Raw genomic sequence first — 25,329 nt, 5'->3', positions numbered from 1 at the left:
TTTTAAATTCAAGTTAATCATGAAAGCTTTTTTCCTCTGTAACCAGAGTGCACTTTCATGCTATCTGGACTCACTTGAATAGGACTTACAGAGTGTGTTCTCTGAATACCAAAAATGTACTTAATTAAAAAACAGAAACATTAAATATCTAGAAAAAGCCACAAATATTGTAAATAACCCATAGGTTAAATAAATAAATTACAGACAAAATAGAAATATTTGAAACTCAACGATAAGATATCAAATTTTGGAGATGCTGTTAAAATGGTGTTTAGGGAGAAATTTGTAATTTTAAATGCTTATACTAGAAAAAAAGAGAGGTCTAACATCGATTATCTAAATTTTTATGTATGAAAGCTAGAGAATAAAAGGATATTAAACCCAAAGTAAATAGAATAAAACGAATATAGAAATATATCATTATTTATGGATATTTTTGAGGAGACTTAATCCCATATTGTTAAGATGTCAGTTCTCCTTTCCCAAGTGATCTTCAGATTAAATGCAATCACAATCAAAATCCAAGCAGGAGGGCCAGGCGTGGTTGCTCACACCTGTAATCCCAGCACTTCGGGAGGCTGAGGCAGGCAGATCACTTGAGGTCAGGAGTTCGAGACCAGCCTGGCCAATAATGGTGAAACCTCATCATACAAATCCTACGGAAACTATTCCAAAACTACAGGGAGGACTACTTCCAAACTCATTCCACAAAGTCAGTGTTACCTTGGTATCAAAACCAGAAAAAAGACACATCAGAAAAAAAAGAAAACTACAAGCCAATATCTTTGATGAATATTGATACAAATAAACTTTAACAAAATACTAGCAAACCATATTCAACGATACATTAAAAAGATCTGTTCATCATGTCCAAGTGGGATTTATCCCAGGAGTGCAAAAATGGTTTGACATACACAAATCAATCATTATGATATGTCATATTAACAGAATGAAACACAAAAACCATGTGATCATTTCAATTGATGCTGAAAAAGCATTTAATAAAATTCAACATCCCTTCATGTTAAAAGCCCTACAAAAAACTGGGTATAGAAGGAGCACACCTCAACATAATAAAAGCCATAAACAACAGACCTACAGCTAGTATCCTACTGAATGGGGAAAAACTGAAAGCGTTTCTTGTAAGAACTGGAACAAGACAAGATTGCCATGTCCACTTTCACCACTGTTATTCAACATAGTACTGGAAGTTCTAGCTACAGCAATCAGACAAGAGAAACAAATAAAGGACATCCAAATTGCAAAGGAAGAAGTCAAGTTATCCTTGTTTGCAGATGATATGATCTTATATTTGGAAAAACCTGAAGACTCCACAAGAAAACTATTAGAGCTGATAAACTCAGTAAAGTTGCAGGATAAAAAATAACACACAAAAATCTGTAGCATTTCTGTATGCCAACAGGGAACAACCTGAAAAAAAAATACAAAAAAGTAATCCCGTTTACAAGAGCCACACATAAAAAAAATGCCTAGGAATAAACTTAACCAAAGGAGTAAAACACCTCTATAATGAAAACTATAAAACATTGGTGAAAGAAATTGAAGAGGACACCAGAAATTCAATATTGTTAAAATGTCCGTATTACCCAAAGCAATCTACAGATGCAGTGCAATCCTTACCAAAATACCGGTGACATTCTTCACATAAGTAGAAATAACAATCCTAAAATTTATATGGAACCACAAAAGACCCTGAATAGCCAACTATATCCTGAGCAAAAAGAATAAAACACGAAGAATCACATTACCTGACTTCAAACTTTACTACCGAGCTATACTAGCCAAAACAGCATGGTACTGGCATAAAAACAGACACATAGATCAATGAAATAGAAGAGAGAACCCAAAAACACATCCACAGACCTACAGTGAACTCATTTTTGACAAAGGTCCCAAGAGCTTACAATGGGGCAAAGATGATCTGTTCAATAAATGGTTCTGGGAAAACTGGATATCCATCTGTAGAAGAATTAAACTAGACTCCTATCTCTCACCATATACAAAAATCAAATAAAAATGGATTAAAAACTTAAATCTAAGACCTCAAATTATGAAACTTCGACGTGAAAACCTCTGGAAAACTCTCCAGGGCATTGGTCTGGGCAAAGATTTCTTGAGTAATACCCCACAAGCACAGACAGCCAAAGGAAAAATGGACAAATGGGATCACATCAAATTGAAAAGCTTCTGCACAGCAAAGGAAACAACAAAGTGAAGAGACAACCCACTGAATGGGAGAAAATATTTGCAAATTACCCATCTGACAAGGGATTAATAACCAGACTACATAAGGAGCTCAAAGAACTCTAAAGGAAAAAAATCTAATAATCTGATTTAAAAATGAGCAAAAGATGTAAATAGACATTTCTCAAAAGAAGACATACAAATAGCAAACAGGTATATTGAAAGGTGCTCAACATCATTGATCATCAGCGAAATGCAAATTGAAAGTACAATGGGATATAATCTCACCGCAGCTAAAATGGCTTTCATCCAAAAGACAGGAAATACCAAATGGTAGCAAGGATGTGGAGAAAAGGGAACCCTCATTCGCCATTGATAGGAATGTAAATTAGTACAACCACTACGGAGAACACTTTGGAGGTTCCTCAAAAAAAACTAAAAATTGAGCTACCATACAATGCAACAATTCCTCTGCTGGATATGTACCCGAAAGAAAGGAAATCAGTATATCAAAGAGATGTCTGTACTCCCATGTTTGTTGCAGCACTGTTCACCAATAGTCAAGATTTGGAAATAACCTAAGTGTCAATCAACAGATGAGTGGATAAAGAAAGTGTACGTATACACAATGGAGTACTATTCAGCCATACAAAGAATAAAATCCTCTCATTTGCAACAACATGGATGGAACTGGTGGTCATTATGTTAAGTGAAATAAGCCAAGCACAGAAAGTCAAATATTGCATGTTCTCTCTCTTTTGTGGGAGCTAAAAATTAAAACAATTGAACTCATAGAGATAGAGAGTAGAAGGATGATTACCAGAGGCTGGGAAGGGTATTCGGGGGTGGGGGGTGAGAAAGAGGGATAGTTAAAGGGTACAGAAAAATAGAAAGAATAAAACTATAGTAAAAAATGATTTGATTGTTCATTTTAAAATAACTAAAAGAATATAATTGGGTTGTTTGAAACACAAAAGATAAATGATTGGGGTGATGGATACCCTATTTTCCCTGATGTGATTATTTCATTTTGCATGCCTTCATCAAAATATCTCATATAACTCATAAATATATACACCTATTATGTCCCCACAAAATTAAAAAATAAGGAAGTAATTGTGTTAAAAAGTGTGTAGGTTAGTGAAATAGTATAAGGTGAACACTCTTGTTACCATCACTCAGATAAAAAGATGAAATTTCCCCAGCCACCTCAGAAGCCCTTCCATGTACCCCTTCCCTTTTCTGCAAAAGCAACTACTATTTTGACTTTTATAGTAATCACTTTCTTTGTTTTTTTGTGGTTTTATCTCCCAAGTGTGCGTTGCATAGCTGGACACTATAGTTTCGAGTTTAGTCTTGCTTATTTTAAATTTTTTATGGTTATTTAAAGTATTAATCTACAGATTTTCTGTCTTTCTCTTGCTTTTCCTTACAAATTATTTGTGGAATAACCTGAGCTATTTGACTTGTACAGTTTCCCACAATACTGGATTTTGCTGTCTACTAATGGTATAGTCCAACCTGATCCTCTTTCCTAAAAATTGGCAATCATATTCAGGAGTTTTATTAGACTTGGATATGATCGCTTTGGATTAATAAGCTGTATTGTTTTCTTTCACAAAGAAGTAAATGCTCTTTTTGGTTTTTATCAGCCATTGATGTTTAATGCTATCGAAGGAAAGCCTGTAATTGTAATGTGCTTAAGAAAATGCAACAATGAACTCAAACAAATTTACAAGAAAAAAACAAACAACCCCATCAAAAAGTGGGCAGAGGACATGAACAGACACTTCTCAAAAGAAGGCATTTATGCAGCCAGAAAACACATGAAGAAATGCTCATCATCACTGGCCATCAGAGAAATGCAAATCAAAACCACAGTGAGATACCATCTCACACCAGTTAGAATGGCCATCTTTAAAAAATCAGGAAACAACAGGTGCTGGAGAGGATGTGGAGAAATAGGAACACTTTTACACTGTTGGTGGGACTGTAAACTAGTTCAACCATTGTGGAAGTCAGTGTGGCGATTCCTCAGGGATCTCGAACTAGAAATACCATTTGACCCAGCCATCCCATTACTGGGTATATACCCAAAGGACTATAAATCATGCTGCTATAAAGACACATGCACACGTATGTTTATTGCGGCACTATTCACAATAGCAAAGAGTTGGAACCAACCCAAATGTCCAACAACGATAGACTGGATTAAGAAAATGTGGCACATATACACCATGGAATACTATGCAGCCATAAAAAATGATGAGTTCATGTCCTTTGTAGGGACATGGATGAAACTGGAAAACATCATTCTCAGTAAACTATCGCAAGGACAAAAAACCAAACACCGCATGTTCTCTCTCATAGGTGGGAATTGAACAATGAGAACTCATGGACACAGGAAGGGGAACATCACACTCCGGGGACTGTTGTGGGATGGGGTGGGGGGGAGGGACAGCATTAGGAGATACACCTAATGCTAAATGAGGAGTTAATGGGTGCAGGAAATCAACATGGCACATGGATACATATGTAACAAACCTGCACATTGTGCACATGTACCCTAAAACCCTAAAGTATAATAAAAAAAAATATGAAAAAAAAAAAAAAAAGAAAATGCAGTGTGGTGGCCTCCAGCAACCAGCTAATGAGTTCCCCCCCATACTTCTTGCAATGCAGTTTCTATAAACACCAAAGACTTAATTTTAAAACTATATATGTACACACATATACATATGTATACATACATACATGGATACATAGGTACATATGTACATTTTTAATTAAGACACACACACACTCATAGAGATATCAAGGTACAGAGCTTTGAATATTGACTGCAACAAAGAGTTTGCCTTTGTCCGGATGATACAATTTGGTAACTACAAGTGTATGGGTGCTAACTTTACTTTTCAGTCCCCTGTTGCTAATTCACAGTCATCTTTGAGCGAGAGAATGAAAGGATATTAAACCCAAAGTAATGTAAAACCCAAAATGCTCTTAATATAAATTAATCCTACCAGTCATATTAAATTTTCTGGTCACTCTGTCTTGAAATCTCAGAGCCTTGTTTGATTTTTACCCCTTCCCTAAGCAACAAGTCCCTGTCTTTCTTCACTCTGATGGCTGAATCTGTCACTCTCCTGGTTTAGGCCCTTATCATCTTACATATGAATTATTAGGGCAGCCCATTCTCTGGTGTTTCTCCCTCCATTCTCGCCCCCTCTCCTTCAGAGAGTTTTAAGTAAGATATCCAAGCCTCTCCTTCAGAGAGGTTTAAGTAAAATATCCAAGGTTACATAGCTGGTTAGTGTCAAGCCTGGGAATTAATCCAGTTTTAGAATGAGGACTGTCTCAATACGTCCCTATGTTTTCTCCCATCTTCTTCATTCAACCTCCTTCCCTTTGTTCACTGATGAGTCAATAGTTATTTTGGAGGCTCCCCAGATGCCCAGAACTGCCCTGTGTACTTTGGATGTAAGGGGCTGGGTCTCAGAGCTAGGTCTACACTGGTGAGACATCTACTCTCTCCAGGTGGACTGAATACCCCTTCATATAAGGCCATATGGAGAAAGGCCATTGACTGTCAGGCCAATAGGTTCTACGGGAAGGCAATGCCAGATTGGCCCCAAATAGAAAAAGCCTTAAGGAAGAAAAGTACTTTGACCTGAGTCTCAGAGGATGGGCAGGGTGTAGAATTAGGACGGGAAAAAGGAAGGAGACCTGTCTGAAGGGGCCCAGGCGCAAGTTGCCTTGGCCTGTTTCATGCTGCTTGTGGATTGAAGTCCACTTTCTCCTTCTTTAGAAGTGTCTATGGATGATGTCTATTGTCTGAAAGTGGTTCACTGCAAGCAGTTTATGACATGAAGTCAGAAAATCTGTGTTCTGCACTCTTGTAAGGCCTTTCTTGCTTATTTTCAAGTCATGAAATCTGAATTTTTCAATCTTTCTGTATAGAACTTAGACAAATGCATTAAAAATATACATCTACCTTGAGCCCACAAATCCATTCCTAGATATCCATAATCAATGATACTTATAAAATTTAACTACAACAAAGTTATAGTGAATATGGTCGATCAGGGTGGCTTTATACTATACTGATTCTTAGATAAAAATAGAGAAAAACCTTATGTTTTACACTATATTGAGTTTTGTGTGGATGTATTCCAGATTATCAACTTTGCCAAAGTTTGGTTGCAGATTGTAACCTTATTGCATCACTCATTTTAGCCAAGAGCACTAATTGTCCCCAGAGACAATGTATTCCACCTTCCTTTAGGTAATAGGACTTTGCTCCCCAAAGTTTTAGAAGAGCTCTTGGCTTTGTTTCTGTTTGAGAAAGGATATCCCTCTGTCACCTAGGCTGGAGTGCAGTGGCATGCTCATGGTTCACTGCAGCCTCAGCCACCTAAGCTCAGGCGATTCTCCCACCCCAGTCGCCCTACTAGCTGGGTATACAGGCGCGCGCCACTACGCCTGGCTAATTTTTTGTAGAGACAACGTCCCGCTATGTTGCCTAGGCTAGTCTCAAACTCAGCCTCCCAAAGTACTGGGATTACAGGCTTGAGCCACCTCGCCTAGAAAAACTCTTAATCACTCAACTAGAAACTAACATTTCCCAGCATCCTTTGAAACCAAGTATGTCTACTTGTCCAAATTCTTTGCAATGGAATGTGAGTACATGTGGATTGTACAACTTCTGTGTCATTTCTTCAAAAGAGAATTGTTTGCTTTCTACTTCCTCTTTCCTCCCTCCTGCGTTCTAAAACTCAGAAGAAATACAAGATCAACACTCTAGGAGATGGTAGAGCAACAAAATAGAAGGCACCTAACCTCATATAGTAGACAAATCCACTTGCCTCAAACTCCCTTTCTTTTTTCTTTTTTTTTTTTTGAGAGGAAGTCTCGCTCTGTCGCCCAGGCTGGAGTGCAGTGTCGCAATCTCGGCTCACTACAAGCTCTGCCTCCCGGGTTCACGCCATTCTCCTGCCTCAGACTCTCGAGTAGCTGGGACTATAGGCGCCCACCACCACGCCCGGCAAATTTTTTGTATTTTTAATAGAGACGGGATTTCACCATGTTAGCCGGTCTCGATCTCCTGACCTCGTGATCTGCCCGCCTCGGCCTGCCAAAGTGCTGGGATTACAGGCGTGAGCCACCACGCCCGGCCCCAAACTCCCTTTCTATCTCTGGACTATTTTGTGTGAGAAAACTACACACTTTTGTTTGAGAGAAGAAATTCTCTCTTGTTTGAACCATTGTATGTTTGGGGCCTCTATATTATAGTAGCTTATCCTGTATCGTAAGTACACTTGTGAAAGAAGTGATAGAAATTGATCATCACTTTTTTCTGAGGTGGAAAAATGAGTTTAAAATGAATTTATGATATATGTTCTGCACATTTTTCCTAGTTTGTATTTACTTATATTTTTGTTTCTGGTGGTTTTATGTGTAGAAATTGTTTTAATATCCTATTATGTAAGTATATTCAGAAATAAGGAATGATTATATTTTATCTATTACATTCTATGTTTATACATATGTATGTATAAATATTAGAATCCTATTGATCATGCTGTTTCTAATCTAATTTGCTATTATTTAAAGTATAAATAATGAAAAGTTTTCTTTATCATTAAATATCCCTTTATAGCATATTTTTATCATGTTATGGAACTCAATGATATGAATATGTAATAACTTATTTAAGCCAAATAATCAATATTGGCATATTTTGTTTTTCCCATTGTTTTACTGTTATATTTGTTTTACTACCATGAATATCTTTAAGCATAAACCTTTTCACACATTTAGATATTTTTTGTAGACTAGAATGTAAATAGTGAAATAACTATGTCAAATAGTACAAATATTTCTAAAATTTCTAATAATTACTGTCAAATTGCCTTCTATAAAGAATGTACCAAATTACCTTCCCAGCTATAGTGTGAAAATTGTTTCAGATTTAACAATTTACTGTGACAAGAAGAATATCTATTTGTTTTGCATTTAGTCAATAAAGTATAAATACATAAGTAAATGTGCCCAAATTAGAAATTTATAGCTCAATGAAGTTTCACAAAGTAAAACCATTGAACCAGCATTTAAAACAAAACAACAAAGAAAAATAGAACATTACCAACGCTGTAAAATCCTCATTCCAGTGTTTACTAAAGACTGCTGCTACCAAGAATTCTAACATCACAGATTAGTTTTGCCTGTGTTTAAACTCATATAAAAGGAGTTATACATTAAATACTCTTTTCTTCTCTCTGACTTCTTTATATTAACATTATGCTTGTGAGGCCTATCTATATTGCTTGTAGTTGCGATTTGTACATTTTCATTGTTGAATAATATTCCACTGTGTAAATACATTATTTATTTATACATTTTCCTGATAAAAAATATTTTGAGTATTTGATAATTGTTGGCAATTTTTAAAATGCTATTACAGATACATGTGTAAATGCTGTTTGGTAGACCAGTGAACACATTATTAGTATAGGGATATCTAGAGCAAAATTGTTCAGTCTTAGAGTATACATATGTTGATGTTGACTATATTCTGCCAGTTTTCCAAATCGGTAGTACCAGTTCTAGTTGTACCACATTCTTGTAAAGTACTTGGTGCTTTCTGTCTTTATTATTTTAGACAGTCTGAGCGGTGTTCAGTGACATAGCATTTTGGCTGTAATTTGCGTTTCTCTTAAAAAGTAATGAAGTTGAACATCTTTTCAAAAATTATTAAACATTTATTGTATTAAATGTTCTGTTTTGTGAAGTGTTGTTTTTTAAGATATTTTCCCATTGCATTATCTTTCCTTTTCTTACTTATTTTTAAGAGTTCTTTATATAATACATTATGGACATGAGTCATTTGTTAGATATATTTGTTGCAAATATCTTCTCCCAGTTTGCAGGTTGCTTTCTCATTCTTTTAATGGTGTTGTATGATAAACAATTTTTTTTTCTTTTTTGAGACAGAGTCTTGCTCTGTCGCCCAGGCTGGGGTTCAGTGGCACAATCTCGGCTCATTGCAACCTTCGCTTCCTGGGTTCAAGTGATTATCCTGCCTCAGCCTTCCGAGTAGCTGGGATTACAGGCATCCGCCATCATGCCTGTCTAATTTTTTGTATTTTTGTAGAGACAGGGTTTCACCATGTTGGCCAGGCTGGTGTTGAACTCTTGACCTCAGGTGATCTGCCCACCTCGGCCTCCCAAAGTGCTGGGATTACAGGCATGAGCCACCGCGCCAGGCCTAGAAGTTTTGTTTTTTTTTTTTAATATGAATAAAGTGCAATCTATAATCTTTTTCCTTCATGCTTAGTGCTTTTCGTGTCCTGTTTAAGAAAACTGCTTACTCCAAAGTCATGAAGGTGATCCCCCGAGTTTTTTCACATTAGGATTACATTTTTACCTTTCCCATTTGGGTCTGCAATCCACTGAGGTTTTTTTTTTTTTAATATATTATGTAAGGTGGAATCAATATACATCTTTTCCCCACATGGATATCCAACTAGTCTTTTCAAAACCACTTTTGAAAAGAAAAATGATTTCCCCCACTTCATTGAACTGGCATCTTTATCATAAATTAGGTGACTGTATAGGTAGGCATGTTTCACAGGTCCATATAAGATAGACACACACACACAAAGACACATTTTAATCTTTGAGATAATATCATACTCATATAATTGTATTAAATTTTGATATCTAGTAGTGGACGTTTTGGAGCTTTCTTCATCTAAAAGGCTGTCTTAGCTATATTTGGCTCGTTGTATTTTCTTTTTCTTTTTTTTTTGAGACGGCGTCTCGCTCTTTCGCCCAGGCTGGAGTGCAGTGGCGCAATCTCGGCTCACTGCAACCTCTGCCGCCCGGGTTCAAGCGATTCTCCTGCCTCAGCCTCCCAAATAACTGGGATTATAGGAGCCTGCCATCGCGCCCAGCTAATTTTTGTATTTTTAGTAGAGACGGGGTTTCACTGTGTTAGCCAGGATGGTCTGGATCTCCTGACCTCGTGATCTGCCCACCTCGGCCTCCCAAAGTGCTGGGATTACAGGTGTGAGCCACCGCACCGGCCTGGCTCTTTGTATTTTCATACACATATTTGGAGTCTGCTTATCAAAAAAAGTGACTTGTTGAGATTTTCATATGGATTGCATTGAATTTATGGATGGATTTGGGTATAATTGACATCCTTAAAATATTGAGTGTTTTCATCCATGATCATGGTAATCCCTACACTTATTCTTTAATGTTCTTGAAACTATTTTATAATTTTCAGTGTCTTGAAAGTATTTAATTAGATTTATTCCTATATATTTGATTTTTAGCAAAACTTATTGGGCTATATTTTACCTACAATAAGATACACACCTTTTTTTTTTTTTTTTTTTTTTTTGAGACGGAGTCTTGCTCTGTCGCTCAGGCTGGAGTGCAGTGGCGCAATCTCGGCTCACTGCAAGCTCCGCCTCCCGGGTTCACGCCATTCTCCTGCCTCAGCCTCTCCGAGTAGCTGGGACTACAGGCGCCCACCACCACGCCCGGCTAATTTTTTGTATTTTTAGTAGAGACGGGGTTTCACCGGTTTCACCGTGGTCTCGATCTTTTGACCTCGTGATCCGCCCGCCTCGGCCTCCCAAAGTGCTGGGATTACAAGCGTGAGCCACCTCGCCTGGCCGATACACACCTTTTAACTGTATAGTTCAATGATTTCAACAAATGTATTTGTCAATGGAGTCACTACCCCATTAAGATACAGAATGTATTCCATGGTGTATATGTGCCACATTTTCTTAATCCAGTCTATCGTTGTTGGACATTTGGGTTGGTTCCAACTCTTTGCTATTGTGAATAGTGCCACAATAAACATACGTGTGCATGTGTCTTTATAGCAGCATGATTTATAGTCCTTTGGGTATATACCCAGTAATGGGATGGCTGGGTCAAATGGTATTTCTAGTTCGAGATCCCTGAGGAATCGCCACACTGACTTCCACAATGGTTGAACTAGTTTACAGTCCCACCAACAGTGTAAAAGTGTTCCTATTTCTCCACATCCTCTCCAGCACCTGTTGTTTCCTGATTTTTTAATGATGGCCATTCTAACTGGTGTGAGATGGTATCTCACTGTGGTTTTGATTTGCATTTCTCTGATGGCCAGTGATGATGAGCATTTCTTCAAAAATGATGAGTTCGTGTCCTTTGTAGGGACATGGATGAAACTGGAAAACATCATTCTCAGTAAACTATCGCAAGGACAAAAAACCAAACACCGCATGTTCTCTCTCATAGGTGGGAATTGAACAATGAGAACTCATGGACACAGGAAGGGGAACATCACACTCCGGGGACTGTTGTGGGGTGGGGGGAGGGGGGAGGGACAGCATTAGGAGATACACCTAATGCTAAATGACGAGTTAATGGGTGCAGGAAATCAACATGGCACATGGATACATATGTAACAAACCTGCACATTGTGCACATGTACCCTAAAACCCTAAAGTATAATAAAAAAAAAAAAAAGAAAAGAAACGAAAAATCAACTTAAAAAAAAAAAAAAGATACAGAATGTTTTCCTCAGCTGAGAGAGTTCCATTATGCCTCTTTGCAATCACAAAAACCTCAACTTTCAAGCCAGGCAAAAACTGATTTGATTCAACTTATATCAGTACAGATTAGTTTTGCCTGTTTCAGAACTTATATAAATGCAATCATGCAGAAAACACTCAATTGTGGCTGATATCTTTATAGATACAAATTTTTTTCATTTTTTTGAGATTCATCTGTGTTGTATCAGTAGCTTGTCACTTTTTTATTGCTTAGCAGCGTTAAAATGTATGAATACATCACAATTTGTTTATCAGTTCACTTGTTGGACATTTAGATTTTTATCAACTTTGGGGCTATCATAAAGGAAATTTCTATGAACATTCCTATGCAAATATTTTTGAGAAAATATGTTTTAAATTCTGTTGGGAAAATTCTGAAAAGTGGAATTTCTAGGACATATGGTAAGTCTAACTTTTCAAGAAACTGCCACCAAGTCTCAGAGTGGTTGAACTTCTCACCAACAATCAAGGAGAGTTTCTGTTGTTTAGTATTTTCAAAAGTGCCTGGGACTGTCAGACTTAAGTTCAGCAATTATAATGGGTGTGCAGTGGTTTTTCATTCTGGCTTTATTTTACATTTCCCTGATAGTTAATGAGGTTGAGCATCTTTTCATGAACTCATTGGTAATTTGTGTATGTAGTTTTGTGAAATGTTTATTCAAATCTTTTGATCATTTTTACTGCATTATTTGCCTTCTTATTTTGAGTTTTCGAAGTTCTTTACATATGCTCTGAATTCAAAACCATTGTCAGATACACATATTGTGAATATTTACTCCCAGCTTCTCACTTCATTTTCTTAACCATGTGCTTTAAATGGTAGAAGTTTTTAATTTGGATAAATCCAATTTCTCATTTTTTTCTTTTGTGATCTGTTCTTTTTGTGTCCTAAGGAATCGTTTTCTCAAAGATTGTAAAGTTTTTCTCTATGTTTTATTCTAGAAGTTTTCTAATTTGAACTTTTACATTTAGGCCTATGATCCATTTTGAATTAATTTGTGTATAGTATAGATAAAAGGCAAGGCTCCTTTTTTCCTTTAAGAATTCTGTTATTTCAGCACCATTTGTTTAAAAGACTATACTTTCCATATCGAATTACTTTGACATCTTTGTCAAAAATTAATTAACAACATGTGTGGGTCTATTTCTGGACTCTATTCTGTTCTATTGATCTACAGGTCTATGTTTACTACTACACTAACTTTATTATTACACCTTAAGTCTTGAAATAATATAATGTAACCCTCAAGATTTGTAGGATATTTTAAAAAAATTATTTGTCTATTCTAGGTCCTTTGCGTTTTCAAATAAATTTATGAGTACATTTGTAATATTTATCTAGTAGCTGCAACCTTCTTAAAATCAATTCTTACTCCTATAGTAGGTTTACCGTAGATGTCTCTGGATTTCCTAAATACATGATTATTTTATCTTTAAATAAAGACATACTTATCATTTGAACCAGAAATTTGTGAAAAAGGTCTTTTTTTTTCCTTTTAGTTATGAAAACCCAACAAGGCTCTGTAGCACTACAACTCACTAGCTCATTTCATAGAAGGGCCTCATGTGTCCAGGGTCCCCTCATAAGGGGAGCCATCAGCTGCCCTGTCCTTTTCCAAGTTCTAAAAAAGCAGCTGCGTGTAGAGTCTATATTTATATAATGATTTAACAGGACAGGTGGTTGGGATATTTTGCCCAACTTTAATCCCGTTTTTCAAGTAAAAATAATTTTTTTTCCTTTTTAAAGGAGTATATTAATTTTTTGTTTCATACAAAGAAATAATACAGAAAGGTATTAAGAATGAGAAAAGCCTACTCTCTTGTGCTCCTTTCCTGATACACCTCTTCCACTCATTTTAGTGGAGGGAAAACGGAGAATATTGGTAGAAGAGAGGACAGAAGGAGGTAGGCAGGCAAAAGGAAGTGAATCCTGGGAGCCAAGGGCAGAGAGAGGCAAGTCCCCAGAGAAGTGGGAATGGCCAACAGCTCCCTGAGAAGATACCTTCCGTCCTTCCTGGGCAGGCAGGGGAAGTCTCAAGAATATACAGAGAAGGGAGAGTGGCAGGGCCCAGGCTGGGGATGTTAAAAGGGACTCCCGGTGAGGATGGGGGCGGGCCCGAAAGCACCAACTGACTCCGGGCTGCAGGAGGGGGCGTGGGACGGGGGTGGAGCCGCTGGCGATGACAACAGCCACACGTGATCGGCCAACACTGAGTCTTACCTCGCTGTGGCTTCCGAGCCGCCGTCGCTCGCTCCCTTCTCGGCAGTGGTACCTGTTCCCGGTGGCCCTGAGGACGTGCGGGCCAGGTACGGCCCCGAAAGTAGGAAGAGGAGGGGGAGCAGGTAAGGGACCCGGAGGGGGTCCCTGGGGTTGGTGTGGGGGAGCGGCCCCGGCCTGCGGATGCCCCACCTCCGGGGAGCCGCGCGGAGACGCAGCCGGTCCACGATGCAGCCCCGGGGCCCCGCCGCGGGACCGCGAGCCTTGCGTGAGCGGAGGGGTGTCCAGCCCCGCGGGAGCCGGCGATCCTGAGGCTACGACCCTTCGGAAGCACCTGCCTCCGTCACCAGCACAAGCTTTTCCGACACCCCTGCTCCGCCCTTCTTGATGCAGAAAATGGTGGTCAGCTTGGGGGGCGGGGCGGCTGAGGCGGGGGGCGAGGGCGGCTAGGAGGGCCCGGGCCTGGCGTGGGGAAGGGGCCGGGTGGCGGCGGGTCCTCGCTAGCGTTCCGCTGCAGCAGCCCCCACTCTTCCCACCCCGGCCGTCTGCAGGTCTGCGGGGCCAAGTGTCGCGGCGACGCACCTCACGTCGAGAATCCGGAGGAGGAGACTGCAAGGATAGGCCCAGGTCGGTGCGAGGGACGGTGGTGGGGTGGGGGTCAGAACATGAGGAAAGCCCAGTCTGAGACCCCAATCCGTGCCTTCACTCCCACACTTCGCAATCCCCCACCCCCACCCCTTCTTCGTCCTCCATTTTGGTGCCTGCAGAGGCTTGGAGATGGATCTGCAGAGAAGATGGTGGGCTTTGCGGGAGAGAAGGGCACGGACTGGCCCCCCTCCCCCCCCCGAGAGTACACGGGGCCTCTCTGGTGGGGAAAAAAAATGAAATTTAAAAAAGGCCTTTGAAATCCAGGGCTCTGAAGTTTGAAAGGTGGGTAGTTGGGCCTCTGTCCTCGGTGCTGATCAGTTCACCAAGAATTGAGTCCATTTTCTGTCTCCTAGGAGTAATGGAGTCCAAAGAGGAACGGGCGTTAAACAATCTCAACGTGGAAAATGTCAACCAGGAAAATGATGAAAAAAAAGAAAAGGAGCAAGTTGCTAATAAAGGGGAGCCCTTGGCCCTCCCTTTGGATGCTGGTGAATACTGTGTGCCTAGAGGAAATCGTAGGCGGTTCCGCGTTAGGCAGCCCATCCTGCAGTATAGATGGGACATAATGCATAGGCTTGGAGAGCCACAGGCAAGGATGAGAGAGGAGAATATGGAAAGGATTGGGGAGGAGGTGAGACAGCTGATGGAAAAGCTGAGGGAAAAGCAGTTGAGTCATAGTCTGCGGGCAGTCAGCACTGATCCCCCTCACCATGACCATCATGATGAGTTTTGCCTTATGCCCTGAACCTGATGGTTTCCCTGAAGTTAATAGGGAGACCCCTGCTTCCTAAACTTACACATTTGTGGTGTACCTTTGTCGTAAACGTTTTGATGTTACCTATTTCTTGTGGGTCTCCTATTACCAGCTTCTAACTGAATGTTGTTTTTGACCAGGTTTGTAAGTTTCTGTCAGCAGGGGAGTTTTACCTATTGCATGGAAAGATGCTCATTATATATTGTGAAGTTAATAAAACAGTTTTAAAAAGCATTCTCTACATTCTTTTTTACTTTAAATCTTAAATATGAACATAAACAGTCATATATATACATATATATACACATATATATAGTAAATAGTGTTTATCTCTGTGGTAGAATTAAGAGGGAGTTTATTCTTGCTTATCCATAATTTCTTATTTTTCAAAATGGAACACGTATTACTGATAAAAAGCAATGTGACCACCTTATAAAAGCAATGTGAGCACTTACTAAACACTTGTTACAGAATCTCAATTTTAGCTTGCTTCTGGGATCTCTTTTTAGAAATGTAAGAGACACATCTCTTTGAAGATCATAATATTTATCAGTAAGATGAAGACAACCACCTCCCAGGCTTGTTGTATGGACCAGATAAGGTAATGAGGTTGTGAGCTTTCTCCCAAGTTCTTGTTCTTACTGACATGCATGACCCAACACTTTAGATATTCCCTTCTGTTATTAGAGGAAATTTCCAAGGTGAGGTGTTCCCTATATTCACAAGTCCAGTGGGCTAAGGAGTAGGTACTTTCATTCCTCTGCTGCTGTGCTCTATTCTCATCATCTCCCTTGGGTATTACTCTGTCTGCTAGGTTTTGCTCCCTACACTGGCTCCTACCACTGCAGATGTTCAGAAATCCTCAAAGTGAGAAAGTCCCACCAATTTCTCTGGAATTTCCAGTGCATTGAATCGTTGCTCTACTCTACAAAAGAGTGGACAAATCCCCTCTCTCTGCTTTGTTTCATGGAAAAACAGTCTGTCTAGATCTTTCCTTACAGGTAGTTCTCTCCCAGGAAACCTCTTCCTCAGTATAGCAGACTGCAAGATGTGTGAGGAAACACAGCCAACTTTCAATCTGAGATAGTCCCACCTCATACCAGCTCACATTTACCTGAAATCCATGAATGTACAGAATTTTGTTATCTATACAGAGTTGGACATCAGGAAATCACTTAGTGAATCAATGGATACACAAATGAGATCTTTATGAGAAGTCTATGGGAAGACAACTGGGGTTAAGTGTCCCAGCAGAACTAGGGAAATAAAATCCCCCTCAGTTTGTGCTAATTAGATGAAATACACACATTTTATGTATGAAGACAGTCTTATGAACTTAAAGTTAGGATTCCAGAACAGGGGTTGGCAAACAACCCATGGGCCAAATCTGGCCCACTGCCTATTATTTGGCCTATAAGAATGATTTTTACATTTTTTAAAGGTTGAAAAACTTGAGAATATTACACCAAAACTATGAAATTCAAGTTTTGGTGTCCATAAATTTTTAGTGGAACAATGGCCTGCTTATTCATTTACATGTTATCTATGGCTGTTTTTGTACTACAGTGGCAGAGTTGAGTAGTTGTGAAAGAGATAGTATAGCTTGCTTACAATGACTACATATTTTTTTTCTGGTCCTAACAGAAAAAGTTTGCCACTCCTGTTCTGGAATATAACATTGCAATAGAACTTGTGAAACCAAAGGGGAAACGTGGACAGGCAGGTGAAAATGTCACATAACATCACAAACCCCGGACATCATGAATCAGATGCCTAAGTAATTTCAAAGCTCTTTCTCCTCCTGCAGGCACTTAAGACACAAGACAGAAGATTATAGAAAGGCTAGAGTTGAAAGGTCAGGAAAATTGATGAACAGAGAGGCTTATGTCCTACCAGACTTTTTACTCTAGATTGTCAGTGTTAGCACCAGCTTCAATGGAAACAAAAAGTGTTCATGAGGAGAAATTAAGTTCATGAGTGAACTGATATCATACCCATGATAGAAGATGAGACACACATATGCCCAGAAAAATGCATATCTCTTCTATGTCTAGGCAGATTGAAGTTGCCCTGTCAGCTTCTCAGAGAAACTTGGGTTTAAGATTCTACTCTATGAAGAGAGTCTTCTGCTAACCAGTTTCTCTTGGCTCTTAACACAGTGTTTGTGTCTGAAGGTGCAGCTGAGGCAGTAGCATGTGAGTGGTCAGGCTCCATATAAAATGCTCAAGCAACTACCAGTAGCCAGCAGACAGTGAGCAAAAGGCAATAGAGAGCAGAACATAACATTCCCTCAAGGGGAGCAGCTATATCTAAGGTTCTGAAGGCATTTGCCTATATATCATTTCTATAGGTTATATGGTGAGCCTCCTTTTCTCCTTTACTGTGGCCATTCTTCACAAAATGTGTAAATTCTTCCCATAAAAGCCTACAAATTCTGGCAAAGAGCAGACAGGGAGCTTAAAGAGTGTGCCTTGGTTCTCAAAGAAAAAGGATGTTCAAAAAGGATGTTTGAGATGTAGATATGGATTAGACCATTTGGGTTTAGCACATCATGTACATCCAGTAAATACTTGTTGAATGAATGAATGAAAAACTGAACAAGAGAAATATTCATTTAGTGCTATTCAGCAAATAGTAACAATTAATACATTTTTGGATCCTTATGTATTTCTAACAAAACTGAGATAATGTAGATAATATCTCATAACTTTCTAATAAAACAGTTACTGGATTTTTTTCTTAAAAAATTCAAGTCCATTGAAGGAAATGTAGAAAGCAAACTTAAAGGCTATTGTATGACCAAAGAAAGTGCGGCAGTTTGAACATTCTAGTTCAGTGTAGGGCAAGAAGGGACACAGACACTGGACTCTTCCAGGAATTCCAGATAGCATAGGAAGTACACTTTGGTTAGAAGTAAAATAAAGCCTTCATGATTAACCGTCACTTAAAACACTAATCCACATTTATGCTTTCAGTGAAAATGGAGTAACAGGGACTGGATTTACCTCCCTAACTGAAATAACTAAAACCTGGAGAGAACATATGAAAACAACACTCTTCAGTCACTTATCATCTATCAGAGAGTGGAGGGCAAAGTTCTCTGAGAGAGGGTAAATAAGTAACATGAGCCTTATGATTGTCTCTGACTTACTGGATATTAAAATTAAAATGTATGTTTTAGCACAAAAGCCAGAAGAGGGGGAAATAATAGCACAAAAGCCAGAAGAGGGGGAAATAATAGCACAAAGGCCAGAAGAAGGGAAATGAAAGTACACAATTTTAAGGTTCTTATTCTATATATTAATATCACTTGAAGGTAGATTCTGATAAATTACAGATGTGTACTATAAACCTTAAATCAACCAGTAAAAACGTTATAGCTAATAAGCCAACATATAAGGTAAAATGGAATCCTCAAAATAATCGAAAGAAATTCAAAAAAAAGAGAACAAAGGACAGGACAAATGAAAACAAATAAAAAGATGGTTGACTTAAACTCAAATATCAATAGTCACATTAATGTAAGTGGTTTAAACACCTCAGTCATAAAGCAGAGATGGTCAGATTGAATAGAAAAGAAACTCACCTCCATATGTCCATGTGGTTTTCTGTTCTTGTGATAGTTTGCTGAGAATGATGGTTTCCAGCTTCATCCATGTCCCTGCAAAGGCATGAACTCATCCTTTTTTATGGCTGCATAGTATTCCATGGTGTATATGTGCCACATTTTCTTAATCCAGTCTATCATTGATGGACATTTTGGTTGGTTCCAAGTCTTTGCTATTGTAAATAGTGCCACAATAAACATACATGTGCATGTGTCTTTATAGGGCTAGGGGAGGGACAGCATTAGGAGAAATACCTAATGTAGGTGACGGGTTGATGGGTGTAGCAAACCACCATAGCATGTGTATACCTATGTCACAAAACTACACATTCTGCACATGTACCCCAGAACTTAAAGTATAACAATAATTAAAAAAATAGTATGTGAAAAAAAAGAAACTCACAAATATATGCTGCCTATAGGAACCTTATTTTAAATTTAAAGATACAAATTGTTTACAAGTAAAAGGATGGAAAAGATGAATAATTTTATTACAAATCAAAATGATGCTTGAATGACTGTATTGATATCAGATACAATAAATTTCAGACTCAAGAATAATACAATAAAGGAGGTCATTATATAATTTTAAGTGGCATATATATCAAGAGGACATAACAATTCTAAGCATTCTTGTATTACAGTGCTTCAAAATACATGAAACAAAAACATAGAACTGCAAGGAGAAATAGACAAATTCACAGTTACAAGGATTTCAAAACCTTCTCTCAAAATTTGATAAAATGGAAAATCAGCAAGTATCTATAAGACTTGAGCAACAGCATAGAACTTGCCACCAATAACAGTAGTTTATACATTTGTTTCACATGCACGTGAAACATTTACCAAGGTAGTCTATATTCAGAGCCATAAAATTAATCTCGATAATGTTAACAGGATTCAAATAATAAAACCTATGTTTTCTAAGCACAATGGAATTAAATGAGAAACCAATAACAGAAAGATCTCTAGAAAATCCTCAGATATTTAAATTAACACAAAATAACACATGTCTAAGGAACCCATGGCCCAAAGAAGAGATCAAAAGGGAAATTAGAAGATACTCTGAACTGAGTGAAAGTGAAAACTCAACATATGACAATTTGCAGGATGTGGCAAAAGAAGTACATAGGGGGAAGTTTATAGCACTAAATTCATATATTAGAATAAAAGAAATCCCTACAATTATTAAATGATGAAAGTTTCATTTAAAATCATCCTTCCAAAAAAGCCTCTAGGTTGAGATGGCTTTACTGGCAATTCTATCAAACATCTAAGGATGACATAACACCAATTCTATGCAAAATCTTCCAGAGAATTGAAGATGAGGAAATACTTTCCAAGTCACCCCATGAGGTTATAATTGACCAGACAACTAAACCAGATAATTATATTACAAGGAAATATAACTATAAGCCAATATCCCTCATGAACATATATGCAAAAATTCTCAACAAAATGTTAGTAAAATTGAATCCAGTGATATATAAAAAATACAATACACGATGACCAAAAGTAGGTTTTATGCTAGGGAATCAAGGTAGGGTTGATATTAGAAAAAAATGATAATTTACCACATTAACGTAGTAAAAAATTTTATGATCATGTCAATGGATAATGAAAAAAACAGTTGCCAGAATTCCAATATTCATTACTGATTAAAATACTCAGTAGCCAGGTATAGATAAAATACCTCAACCCAATAAAATGCATCTACAAAAGCATACATAATGATGTGCACATAAAGACTAAATGCTTTCCCCCCAATATGGGAAACAAGGGAAAAATGGACACTCTCACAAAATTGACTCGACATTGTATTAGAAGTTCTAGCCAGGGCAGTAAGAGAAGAAAAAGAAATAAAAGTATTACCGATTGCAAAGGATGAAGTAAAACAATCTTTATTCATAGAAAACATAATTGCCTATGAAGAAACTCCTAAATAGTATACAAAAAGGTACTAGAGCTAATAATGTGAATTTAGAGAAGTTGCAGGATACAATCCACAATATACAAATTTAGTTGTATCTGTATATACTAGCAATGTATTAAGTTTCCTGAGACTTCCTCAACAAATTACCACAAACTTGGTGGCTTCAGAAAAACCTAGAAATTTATTATCTCATAGTTTTGCAGGCCAGAACTCCAAAGTCAAGGTGTCACCAGGGCCATGTTCTCTCTGATGGCTCTCGGAAAGAATTCTTCCTTACCCCTTCCAGCTTCTAGTGGCCCCAGGCATTTCTTTGTGGCAGCAAGACTCTCATCTCTGCTTCTCCTCTCTTTGTCTCTCTGTGTATTCTTTCTGTCTCTTATAAGGATCTACCCGTTGGATTTAGGACCCACCCTAATCTAGTATAATCTCATTTCAACCTTAATTAATTACATCTGCAAATACCCTATTTCAAAATAAGGTCACATTCTCAGGTTCTGGGTGGGTATGGATTTTGGGGGAAAATATTCAAAACATTACAAACAGTGAATAACCAGACTAAAATTTTTAAAAATATAATTTACAATAGCACTAAAAATATAAAATACTTTGGGATAAATTTGACAAAAAATGTACAAGGCCTGCACACTGAAAAGTACCAAACATTGATGACATAAATTAAATCCTAGCAGTTTTTTATAAAAATTGACAACTTGATTCTAAAGTTTATATTAAAAAGTCTAAAAGACTAAGAACAGTAAAAACAACTTTGAAAAGGCAAACATTTTGGAGGACTTTCACTATTTTATTGTAAGACATTATAAAGGTACAATAATCAAAACACTTTGCATAGAGCATTGCAATCCTACAGTATTTATCAGCATAAATATAAACAACTTGATCAGTGGAATGGGATAGTGAGTGAAGAAATAGACCCACACATATATGCCGGTTGATTTTTTTAAAAAATAGAAACAGAGTCTCACTCTGTTGCCCAGGCTGGAGTGCAGTGATGCAATCATAGCTCACTGTAACCTTGAACTCCTGGGCTGAAATTATACTTCAGCCTCATCCTCCAAGGTAGCTAGGATTACATGTGCATGCCATCACAGCCGACTGATTTTTTTTATTTTTGAAGAGATGGAGTTGCCTAGGCTGGTCTCAAACTCCCAGCCTCAAGTGATCCTCCTGAGTCAGCCTCCCAAAGTTCTGGAATTATAATCGTGTGCCACTTTGCTTGGCCCTCCAATTGATTTTTGACAAAGATTCCAAGGTAATTCCATGAGGAACAGACACTCTTTTCAACAATTGGTGTTGGAACAACTGGATAGCCATTTTCAATAACAGCAATACTTAGAAGAACTTTATCTCACATCATATGGAAAAGTTGGGTCAAACTGTATAATAGACCTAAATTTAAGAAGTAAAACATAAAGTTTCTAGAAGAAAACAGGAGAAACTCTCAGTGACCTTTAGTTGATAGAAATTTTAAATTAGAACTCAAAAACACAGGCTCTAACAAGAACAGATCAGACCAATATGTCAGATTTTATCAAACCTTAATTTTTTTTCTTTTCAAAAGATACTGTTGATTCTCTGAGAAGGATAGAGACAAATTGGTAGGAATCCCAAGGCCCCTCCCTACTACAATAAATAAAGACACATGGCTGGGCGCAGTGGCTCATGCCTGTAGTCCCAGCACTTTGGGAGGCCGAGGCGAGTGGATTACGAGGTCAGGGGTTCGAGACCAGACTGACCAACATGGTGAAACCCCGTCTCTACTAAAAATACAAAAATTATCTGGGTGTGATGGCCGGCGCCTGTAATCCCAGCTACTCAGGAGGCTGAGGCAGGAGAATTGCTTGAGCCCAGAAGGTGGAGGTTGCAGTGAGCTGAGATTGTGCCACTGCATTCCAGCCTGGGCAACAGAGCTAGACGCCGTCTCAAAAAAAAAAAAAAAAGACACACACTACCAGAGTACAAGAGACTTGCTCAAAAGCCACACAGCTGAGAAGCTGCTGGTCCACAGTGAGACCTGAGCTGGACTAGAACTTACTGTACAGCAAAAACCTGACCTTCATGCTTCTAGTTCTGGACAAGATGGAGCAGCCCCATCCCTCCAAGGCCTTCCCTATTACAACTAAAAAAACCGTAGTCATAATACAACAAACATGCATAGGAAGACTCTGAAAGGTAGGACGACTGAAAGGTAGGAAGAGGTAGACGGACTGCCTAAGGACCTTGGAACTTAAGGAACAACACGACAGCAAGTTCCCTTGATTTCCTTATTGTCTCCTATATATAATGAATAGGACTCTGGGAAAGCCTCCTATCAGGAGCATCCAACAGTCATGAACATGAAGAGCTTCAAGAAAAACCTGTTTCCTCTAGCCAAGTACAGAGGAAAAGGTTATTTAACAAAAAACAGTTTTGGATATGTTTATGCTGTCAAGAAAAATCCCAAGTGGTACAGTGTAATTTCATTTATATAACATTCTTGAAATGACACCATTATAGAGATGGAGAGCAGTTTTGTGGCTGGCAAAAGTTAGCAGGAGAGAAGGAAGGGAAGGTGACTTTGGTTATAAAAGGGTAGGACCAGTAATGTCTGTGATGCATCTTGCCTGTAGTGGTGGTCATACAAATCAATACATGACAAAATTGCATAAAACTAAATATATACATACACATGCAAATGAGTGCAGGTAAAAGTGGTGAAATCGGAATAAGGTCAATGGATTGTAGCTATGTCAATTTTCTGGTTGTGATATTGTACTATAGCTATGCAAATGTTACATTTGAGGGAAACTGGACAAATTGTACAGTGGCTATCTCTATATTATTCCTTTTTGTTTAGTAACAGCTTTATTAAGATATAATGCATATATTATAATATTTACCCATATAAGGTGTATAATTTAATACTTTTTGTATATTCACAGATATGTACAACCAACATCACAATAAATTTTGAGACAGAGTCTTGCTCTGTTGCCTAGGCTGGAGTGCAGTGGGACGATTTCGGCTCACTGCAACCTCCGCCTCCTGGGTTCAAACGATTGCCCTGCCTCAGCCTCTCAAGTAGCTGGGACTACAAGCATGCGCCACCATGCCTAGCTAATTTTTTGTATTTTAGTAGAGACGGGGTTTACCCATGTTGGCCAGGATGGTCTGCAATCTCCTGACCTCATGTTCCACCCGTCTCGGCCTCCCAAAGTGCTGGGATTATAGAGGTGAGCCACCGCGCCCGGCGATAAGTTTTAAAATATTTTCATCACATCAAAAATAAACCCCATGCTCTGTAGGTATGATCCCTACCTCTTCCGACCCTACAGCCCTAACTGACCACTAATCTACCTTCTTTCTCGATGGATTTGCCAATTCTAGACATTACATATGCATGGAATCATACAATAAGTCAGTTTTTCATGGACTTATCATTGGTATGTCTTTTTTTTAGAGCTGAATATTCAGATCCTTTGCAACATATTTTGTTGGGTATTTTTAGTTTTGTTTTGCTTTTATATTGGTAAAATATACATAACATAACTTTTACCATTTTAGCAATTTTTAAGTATATAGTTCAGTGGCATTAAGTACATTCATATTGTTGTGCAACTAAGTAGGAGGTGGGACTCAACTCTGGAGGCATGGCTCAGACACCGGACCCAATTAAAGACCAGTTAAAACAAAGACAGTGTGGAAGCAGCTTTCAATAAGACATGCTCACCAATGTGCCATGTCAGTTTACCATTCTTATCACAACACCTGGAAGTTATCACCCTTTTCTATGGCAGTGACCCAATGACCCAGAAGTTACCACCCTTTCTCTAGAAATTTCTGCATAATCCACTCCTTAATTTGTATATACATAAAAGTGGGTATAAATATGACTACAGAACTGCTTTTGGGCTGCTACTCTGGGCACACTGCCTACGGGGTAGCCCTGCTCCACAAGGAGCAGTTCCTCTGCTCCTGCTGTACACTGCTGCTTCAATAAAAGTTGCTGTCTGTATTAGTCAGGGTTCTCTAGAGGGACAGAACTAATGGGATATATATAGGACTCCTGTAGGCCTTTGGAAGACCTCCACTAATAATTTAACAGAATCAACACTCAGCCAGAAGTGGTAACATGATGCTGTGGATGGGAACAGGAGCATTAATTTTTCTCTCCTTTACCATAACACTTCTTTTCTATGGCTTTAGCCAGCCGCCTTCTCCTGGGAACCATCTCTTTTGTCCTTGTTGGGTTTAGAGGCCACTCTAAGGTCCAACCGGGCACCATGCTGTCATTGTTAATCTTGTTTGCTCTTCCAATTACCCTGATCCAGTGTGGGTAGGAACAAA

The 25,329-nt window shown here is 38.5% G+C and overlaps 1 protein-coding gene across 3 annotated transcripts; it reads left to right on the top strand.

Moving 5' to 3' along the window:
- The first annotated feature begins 14,008 nt into the window (after nucleotides 1–14,008).
- Nucleotides 14,009–15,679, top strand: BEX2 (brain expressed X-linked 2). 3 transcript variants are annotated; one of them, XM_030807279.1, is made up of 3 exons: nucleotides 14,010–14,132; nucleotides 14,595–14,670; nucleotides 15,045–15,679. In XM_030807279.1, exon 3 carries the CDS (start codon nucleotides 15,050–15,052, stop codon nucleotides 15,434–15,436), a length of 387 nt encoding a protein of 128 aa, XP_030663139.1. In that variant the 5' UTR covers nucleotides 14,010–14,132; nucleotides 14,595–14,670; nucleotides 15,045–15,049; the 3' UTR covers nucleotides 15,437–15,679. The 3 variants fall into 3 exon arrangements, with proteins under 3 accessions (XP_030663138.1, XP_030663139.1, XP_003276544.1); XM_003276496.3 differs by having other exon boundaries at nucleotides 14,010–14,168; XM_030807278.1 differs by having other exon boundaries at nucleotides 14,009–14,168; nucleotides 14,595–15,679.
- Nucleotides 15,680–25,329: the final 9,650 nt, after the last annotated feature.

This window comes from Nomascus leucogenys, chromosome X, assembly GCF_006542625.1.
Source record: "Nomascus leucogenys isolate Asia chromosome X, Asia_NLE_v1, whole genome shotgun sequence".
In the NCBI taxonomy this organism is placed as follows: Eukaryota; Metazoa; Chordata; class Mammalia; order Primates; family Hylobatidae; genus Nomascus; species Nomascus leucogenys.
The sequence above is the reverse complement of the archived record's forward strand: the minus strand, read 5'-3'. Positions and strand labels throughout refer to the sequence as shown.